The following is a 9,269-nucleotide window of genomic DNA, read 5'->3' on the forward strand; positions in this document are numbered from 1 at the left end:
GCGTAAATCCAGAGCCACATTTTAAAGTCACTGGACACAGTTGGTAATTTATTGTCAGACAAGTATTCTCACTTGGTGTATCTCAAGATATGCATAAAATAACAAACCTGTGAACATTTTGGCTCAATCATCGAATTTGCAAGAGAATAATTACAGAAAAACACGATTGTTGCATTACTTTGTGTGCTTTCAGACACATAACAAAAGTCTTCGCCTGAACCTTTTTCTGTATTTGAGTGAGAAATTACCTCTTTCTCAAAAACTACGTTACTTCAGAGGGAGCCGTTTCTTTTTTCCATATGACGGGAGTTCTTAGAACGGCCCAAAATTAAAGAAGAAGAAGACGAAGAAAAGGAATAATAACTAGAACCAACTGTTATTATCACATGACGTTAACTAAGTGTCCGGGAACGCATAAGCAAAACGTTTCATGTTGTAACTTATCTTGAATTTATAAAATCATGTTAGGTAAACTTCTTGAAAATCATGTAAACACCTATAAAAAAAAATCAAGTATGTATATTTTTTCATAACAAGTCTTCTTTCGAACATATCTGGGCTGTGAAGAAAGAACCAACTCGCGTAAAAACAGCAAGAAAGCGAGCCTACTCATCCACAAACAAGTCAAAGTGCCGACAGATATTGATCGACAGTCGAGCAATGTATCGATCGACAAAAGCCGACACGCTGCCGAGGCTGCTGCACCGATGTTTATCGACATCGATCAGAGCGTGCCCGACATTGACGCCCTCTACGGGCAGCTTGTGGTGGTGACGGCTTTCTCTTTGAACCACATGAAGGAAGCGATGGGAATGATCGCTACGGCGCAGAAGATCATGCCGCAGGTCAAGATCATTGTCTATGACATCGGACTGCTCGAAGAAGAGGCAATCAAAAAGGTAAAGCAATTCAGGCACACCTTTAATAATAATGGTAATAATAATAATAATAATAATAATAATAATAATAAAAATAATAACAGGATTTTTATAGCGCCGTTACATCTAGATCATTGCGCTCAGCAACAAGAGGCAATGAACAACCAATACATTTAAAGAGCAATTGGTGAGTTTCTAAATTGTTTTCAATGATGACACAGTCAAAGGTTATTCCATCACGATGATCTATGTAGCTTATAACCATGAATGGCTTTTGTAGCCTTGTTTAGAGCGAATCTGCGGAAACAACAAATTATACACCCAAAAACTCCGATGGATTCACCCGAAAATGGGTCAAACTAACGCAGAATCCAAATTAAGATCCCATCCAGATCCAGATCATTCCTAGACTTGAATCAAGTCCCATTCTCGTGCGTCCCTAATCATATCAAGCCAAACTATCAACACAAGCCGTATAGCAGTGCGCCCTCACCGTCAAAACGTAGCGATTGATGTCTCGGTGCGTCACAGGTTGGGGGATGCCTGGCGTACTAAACAATTCTGCCGCTAGGCGATGGGACAGAAATACAGGACTTTCACGGGATTAGGATTTGAGTCAAGTCTAGTACCCTGACTCGGGAGTGTATACGATGACAGTCATGTGACGGTAAATGTTTTCGAATTTAAAGGAACACGTTGCCTTGGATCGGACGAGTTGGTCTAAAGAAAGCGTTTGTAACAATTTTTTATAAAATGCATATGGTTGGAAAGATGTTTTAAAAGTAGAATACAATGATCCACACAAGTTTGCCTCGAAATTGCGTGGTTTTCCTTTTACTGTGCGAACTAACACGGTCGGCCATTTATGGGAGTCAACAATTTGACTCCGTATAAATGGCCGACCGTGTTAGTCGACTAGGTAAAACAAAAACCACGCAATTTCGAGGCATTTTTGTGTGGATCATTGTATTCTACTTTTACAACATCTTTCTGCCCATATGTATTTTCTAAAAAACGGTTACAAACGCTTTTCAAAGACCAGCTCGACCGATCCAAGGCAACGTGTTCCTTTAACCCTTTTTATGCATAAAGCTACAATATAGTTATTTTATTCGTGTCCTATTTTGTTTTACATGTTAAGGTTTCGACGCTGTGCAATGTTGAACTGCGGACATTTAACTTCAATAAGTACCCACGCTACGTGTCATCGCTCCTAACATACGCCTGGAAAGTTATCATAATCAAGGTAGGTCACTTGAATCTTATTCATCAATGTTAAAATGTTAAGACATGCCATCCGAATTAAAGAGTTATATATACAAGTTAACATACTCAGATTGAGATCTCAACAAAGACATCTTCGTTTATCTACCTCTTGCTCCCTTTTTGTTGTGCCAAGAACTCGCTAATCAACCTTTGCAGAGAGATATTATCTGTATGTATGACCCCAAAATGTGGAAAAAGCCTCCTACACAGATCAGAAATGCCAGCTCACTCACCTCATTCAAGAAGCTCAAGCTCACCGGTTCCAGATGACAAACCGTTCAACTATGCCTCAGCGCTTCAGAAAAAACTTTTGATTTTGGCGCTCTTTAAAATGACCTTTGATTGATTGATTGAAGTTTACACTTCCCCTTAGTGGGGCGGCATAGCTAACCTATCGTGCATTTTGTGATAAAAGCATCAAATTTGGCACAGATGTAGAGAATAGTATTCTGAACAAAACTGGATATTGGGCCATCGCAAATTCCGTCCCTAGGGGCCGTGGCGGCCATTTTGAAAAATGGCCGCCAAATACTACTGTTTTATGGGCATATTGGCTAAGAAATCAACACCAGAATTTACAAATGTCATTAATAGGCACTTATCATCTTCTGAAATGATTGTGTAATAATTTAAGCAATGTTAAAAGCACATTAAAGGGGCATTTTGCATCTTAAAGTGGCATTTGGCCACTTTTCACCAAAAAAGACCGCCAAATACTAGTTTTAGGGGCATGTTTGCATACAAATCAACACCAGCATTTACTAATGTCATTAAAAGGTACTTAACATCTTCTGAAATGATTGTTTAATAATTTAAGCAATGTTAAAATCATATTAAAGGGGTATGTTGCATCTTTAAGGGGGGTATTTAGCAACTTGTCATCAAATTCTTCCATTTTGCAATCGTCTTTTTCACATAATAAAAACACAGCAAAATAAAAAACTCAGCAAAAAGCTCTGGAATGATAAACCTATCCTTTTTATCCAATTAAATTAAAAATTGCAATTTTTTTTTAAATATTAACACCCCTTTAACTCATAAGTTATGTTAAGATCAGTACAATAATATTATGATTGTTTCTCAAGAACCTAAAAAATGGTTCACTAGTCATTATCAACTAAAAATTTCGATGTCGGGATTGCTGTACTATTATTCGGCCATAGGGGCTCACAACCATGATGGAAATATTGAAGCTACGATCTCCCATTGTGGTCAGTTCAAATCAACTTTTCAGCAAGGCCCCTTCACATTCCACACACACGTCTGTGCATTCAAATGCAGATATGATGCATGTGCACTTTTCTCCACACAACCTTGTGTTGCAGGTTTATCTTACGAGTTCATAGCAGGCTTGGGAGGCATCTGGTAGTGTTTTCCAATACGGTTCAAACAGACCATCATCTGTCTCGGTCCAGCCCCATCTGGTGAAAGGAAGTGCTGGATTGAGAAGCATGAGACAGGAATCTAAAGAGCTCTGTCTTGATGCTGTCTACACGAAGACGTTCTTGCAAATTCTTGGTATGGCAGTTTCTGCAACTGCACGTCTGCGTATGCCCTTCTCATGCTTTGCTCTAGCTGTACCTATCAGGAAATTGTCAATATATGCGATACCAGATCGACACGTGACGCTTTATGAAACTGTGAGGTAAATGTTTGTAATGAAGGTATTGTTTGTATATTTCTCAAAGTCCTTAATAGCTGCAGCAGGCCTTATCATCAGTATGATAACTGATCCATCAAGATCTACGCTGCTAGTCGTAGGAGCTTCAGAGTGTTCCTCACTAAATTGTTCCAAGCACACAAGAAGATCACTTTTGGTACATAGATACAGGTTTCTGCCACCATAGAGTGCTGGGGAAATGCTTGGTTCTTGTGTCAACAAAATTCTTCCAGGTTTCCGTATCTATTCTGACAGTCAATATAGAGCAACTGAGCGAGAAGAGTGCCAGGTCAGATTTAAGTGAAGTTATCTGCTGCTTTCCGCTCATGGTGGTTGGTTTAGTAAAGCGTTAAACAGCTTCAGCTTACTGGATGGATCACATCGTTGAAGGTTTGACCTTTCCATAAGACATTCTCTGATGAAACCTTTGAACTGTTCTTAACCATTTTCTTAGCATGTTGCACACTCTGAACATGCTCTGCAATCTCTTACTAGGAGGTCAGTGCTCCATTCTCGAGGCAAAGCCGATATCACAGAGACAGGTGTGGATGGCACACGATGCCAAGAGAAGGGAGTTTGCAGCGGATCTACAGAGTGGTGAGGATATATTAAATGCACTTCTTTAAGATTGCCAAGCAGATGGCAAGGAGCGGCAGGATGTGACTGGTGCGAACGGTGTCAATAATGACGATTGTAGCATGGTGACGGATAGTGACCTTCACTATCCGTCACCAGCAGGTGTTGAGAAAATACACAGAGCGGTTGCTCAATGTGGAGAATGAGTGAGACAGGGAGGTGGAAAGTGGAGTGTGGAGGGTCCTTTTTGCCTCCTCTGAAGCTCACCAAATCTGGGAAGGCCGCTGGTCTATCCGGAGTGTCATGGTTGGTGAGAAGTTGAAGGCCTCTACAGGTGTCAGCTTATAGTGGTTGACGGCATTTTGGCAGAATGACACATTCCCACAGATTTGCAGCACAACATCTTGGTTCCCCTGTTCATGGCGAGGGTGACCCTTTGGAGTGTGGCTCTTTCAGAGCAATCAAGATCCTGGATCAGGCGATGAATGTGTGGGAGAGAGTACATGAGGTATGGCTGAAGAAGCAGGTGGAGATTGATGAGATGCAGTTTGGCTTTATGCCGGGAGAGGAACTACTGATGCCATTGTCATTGCCATGCAGGAAAAATTTCTGGCCAGGAATAAGACGCTATACCTCAGATTTGTTTATCTTGAGAAGGCTTTTGACTGGGTACCAAGGAAGCGGGTTGGGAAGGAATGGCTGACAAGAGCTGTGATGATGTTGTGCTTTGGTGCTAGTACGGTGGCGAGGACAGGCACAGGGGATAGTAGGAGTTTTAAGGTGAAGGTTGTTATCAGGGCTCGGTACTGAGCCCCCTGGTGCTTGCTACTGTTTAGATGTGGTGTCACAAAGACGTGAGCCGAGTTGCCTGGGACATGGCGGACGACCTGGTTCTTATAGCAGAGACAAGAGAGCAGTTACAGGCAAAGATGGCAACATGGAGAGATTTCTGGGTCTGAAGATCAGTGCTGGGAAGACCAAGGTGAGGGTTAGTCAAGTCAGGGATGGGTCAATGACAAGCTCTGGTGTATGGCCTTGTGGTGTGTGTGGGAATGGTGGCGTGATGGTAGTCTTCATGCTGCCAGCGTCACGTTCTCCTGTAAGAGATGTCGGGGTGATAGTTCACAGCGTGAGGAAGAGAGAAGCGGGTCCAGAGGTCTGCGGCGACATGTATGAGCTAACTGGGTGACATGCTGGGTGCATCATTGACATCACGCATGAGGAGTGGATGGAAAAAAAAATTGACACCAACGGCGCAGCCCCTGAAGATGATGGGCCAGGTAATACACGACCTGTGATGACTGAAGCTTCATGGTGTACGGCTGCGAAACATGGCCCATGGGGGTGGGGCACATCCAGCAGATGGAACGAGCAGAGGTGAGAATTATCAGGTGGATGTGTGGGGCGTCTCTGGCTGACAGGCTGTCAAGTGAGGAACTGATGAGGAGAGTCAGCATCGGGATCAGCATCGTATTGGGGAGGCACAGGCTGAGGTGATTTGGCCTTTTGGAGAGATAGGAAGATGCAAACTGGGTCATGAGGTGTATCAGAATAATTGAGGGTGGGCCCACTTCAGTTTGCCGACCAGTAAGACGTGGCAGAGCTCTGTGTCAAATGACATGGAACTAACTGCTTGACACCTCTATCTGCTTGTACAAAGTGTGTAGTTACTTATTGATAGTTGCCAACAACTTTGCAGACCTGTTAAATAGTTTCGTAGCCGCATAGAAGCTCGCTTTCAAGAAGATTTTGCATAATGATATAGAGACAACATTGGCTTTTGGCGGCCATATTGGCGGCCACTTTGAAAATTGGTCGCCAAAATGACTCCTCTATCCGAACAAAGTGCGCAGTCACTTATTAATAGTTGCCAACACCTTTGCAGACCAGTGTTGTAGCCTCGTAGAAGCTCACATTTAAAAAGATTTTGCACAATACTATAGAGACAAAAGTGGCTTTTGGCGGCCATTTTGAAAAATGGTTGCCAAATTTACCCCTCTATCTAAAGAAGGTGTGTCGTCACCTATTAATAGTTGCCAACACCTTTGCAGACCAGTTAAACAATTTTGTAGCCGCATAGAAGCTCACATTTAAGAAGATTTTGCATTATAATATAGTGAAAAAAATGGCTTTTGGCGGCCATTTTGGCGGCCATATTGAAAAAAAGGGCCGCCAAAATGACTCCTCTACTGTACAAAGTGCGCAGTCACTTATTAATAGTTGCCAACACCTTTGCAGACCAGTGTTGTAGCCTCGTAGAAGCTCACATTTAAAAAGATTTTGCACAATACTATAGAGACAAAAGTGGCTTTTGGCGGCCATTTTGAAAAATGGTTGCCAAATTTACCCCTCTATCTAAAGAAGGTGTGTCGTCAACTATTAATAGTTGCCAGCACCTTTGCAGACCAGTTAAACAATTTTGTAGCCGCATAGAAGCTCACATTTAAGAAGATTTTGCATTATAATATAGTGAAAAAAATGGCTTTTGGCGGCCATTTTGGCGGCCATATTGAAAAAAAGGGCCGCCAAAATGACTCCTCTACCGTACAAAGTGCGCAGTCACTTATTAATAGTTGCCAACACCTTTGCAGACCAGTATCGTAGCCTCATAGAAGCTCACCTTAAGAAGATTTGCATAATAATAGAGACAAAAGTGGCTTTTGGCGGCCATTTTGAAAGATGGCTGCCAAATTGGCCCCTCCTTCTAAAGGAAGTACGTAGTCACTTGTTAATAGTTGCCACTACCTTTGCAGACCAGTTCAACAGTATCATAGCCTCAAAGAAGCTCACATTTAAGTAGGTTTTGCATTAAAAATAGAGATAAAAGTGGCTTTTGGCGGCCATTTTTTAAAATGGCCGCCAAAGCCACTACGGGCAGAAATTGAAATGGCCCAATATCCAAATATTTTTGTACCATATTAATTGACCTATATCCCAAATCCCTTGCTTTTATCACAAAATGCACGATTGTTATTAAATTTTGTGTTATGCCGCCTCACTACCTTGCAATGCTGTAAAGTTGTACAATGTCACACGCGTTTTGCTGACTAGAGTAGTAGTTGGTGAAAATAGTCCAAGTCTGTTTCATTGTCACACTATGATAACACACATTTTGGTGTGCGAGTCTAAGAACATTACACAAACGGGCAGCCTTTATGAAAAAAAAGACGACAGAGTAATTTCAACAAAAGTCACCGATAAATTAGCTGTGCTACTCAAATTAGTTGTGTATGTGCTTGTATTGTTTGGTGTGGTTATATTTTAAGGCCGCCCATACAAAATGGTGGTCACTAATTGTAAACAAAAGGTCTACGCAAAGAAAACAGGTCATGTTATTAATTTCCCCCAGACGTGAGTCCCCTATAAAGTAAATATGGGCTGTTGCTTCAAAAGAGGGCGCTATCAGACAACAATATTGATTCACCGTAATTAAGGGGGACAAAATTCTCCTGGGAGCAGGAATCTCGTGTCGCACGGGAACTAATAGTGTGCATTTCAAATAACTTTTGAGCAATGACGATCTGCATGCAATCGCCCAGATAAAGAAAGCAACTTTATTACATGATTGATGTCCAATAACTTTTTCCTTCTTTGGGACAGGAAACCTTGAACGAGTTTGGCGCCATCTTTTGGGCAGACGCCTCCGTAAGATTCACCAAGTCTTTGAAGTCACTGCTCCCGTACGCCGTAGAGCACCATGGGTATCTATCTCGCATCCACAGCTACAGAGCCCTCAACGTCAAGCCAATCACCCATAACTACTATTTCACCAACGACCTGATGTTCAAGTCATTCGGAATAGACAAGAAAGAGTATTCTCAGTCACCCTACGCCCCACACCCGGCCGCAAACCGACAACTTATAATAAACAGTACAACAGTCCAGCTAAAGTATATGCGTCCGATGTACACGTGCGCGTTAAACAAGACTTGTATATCTCCAAAGGGCGCACGGTACATGCATCACCGATTCGACGCATCTGCACTGATGCTAGTAATTCACAAATTCTTCCCGAACGAGTTCAACAGGGAAAACGACCACATACAGGACTTTGATAACACTATGTATGTCGACCGAGTGTCAGCACACCGCTTTAATGCTACATACTGTCCGGCACAAAACACCCGAGTCACTGAGAACAAACTAGCTAAGGCCGTGTCCGAAACGGCGACTTCGGCTACAGCTACGGCTAGATCGCGCGCGTCTGCCTATTCTTCAACACTGGTAGACGCGCTGATCTAGACGTAGCTGTAGCCGAAGTCGTCGTTTCGGACACGGCCTTACTAATGCACGATTCACCCAATAGTGACTTGGGAACAGACTAGACACACCTCGTCATCTCGGCACCAAACACCTATTAGTGAGGGGAGAACAGACTAGCCACCTCGTCATCTCACACAAGAAATATCCGATTGACTGAAAACCGACTATAGTCGTCTCGGCACCAAACATCGTACAGTGATTAGAGAACAGATTAGTCATCTCGTCATCTCTGCACAAAACACCCGAGTGGCCATCCATGTTTTATTTTTACCTAAAGGAACACCTTGCCTAGGATCGGACGAGTTGGTCTATAAAAAGGGATTGTAACCGTTTGTTATAAAATACATTAGAAAGATGTTTTGCAAGTAGCATACAATGATTCACACAAATTTGCCTCGAAATTGCGTGGTTATCCTTTTACTTTGCGAACTAACACGGTCGGCCATTTTTTATGGGAGTTAAAAATTTGACTCACATAAATGGCCGACCGTGTTAGTCGACGAGGTTAAAGGAAAACCTTGCAATTTTGAGGCATGTTTGTGTGAATCATTGTATTCTACTTTTACAACATCTTTCTACCCACATATGCTTTTTTTAACAAACGGTTACAAACGCTTTTCAAAGAC

The 9,269-nt window shown here is 42.3% G+C and overlaps 1 protein-coding gene across 1 annotated transcript; it reads left to right on the forward strand.

Annotated features, from left to right (window-relative positions):
• The first annotated feature begins 558 nt into the window (after positions 1-558).
• Positions 559-8,957, forward strand: LOC117293094. The gene is made up of 3 exons (XM_033775310.1): positions 559-899; positions 2,020-2,124; positions 7,981-8,957. The coding sequence occupies exons 1-3, from the start codon at positions 708-710 to the stop codon at positions 8,620-8,622; spliced, it is 939 nt and encodes a 312-aa protein (XP_033631201.1). The 5' UTR covers positions 559-707; the 3' UTR covers positions 8,623-8,957.
• The last annotated feature ends 312 nt before the right edge of the window (positions 8,958-9,269 follow it).

Source organism: Asterias rubens, chromosome 7, assembly GCF_902459465.1.
Source record: "Asterias rubens chromosome 7, eAstRub1.3, whole genome shotgun sequence".
NCBI lineage: Eukaryota > Metazoa > Echinodermata > Asteroidea > Forcipulatida > Asteriidae > Asterias > Asterias rubens.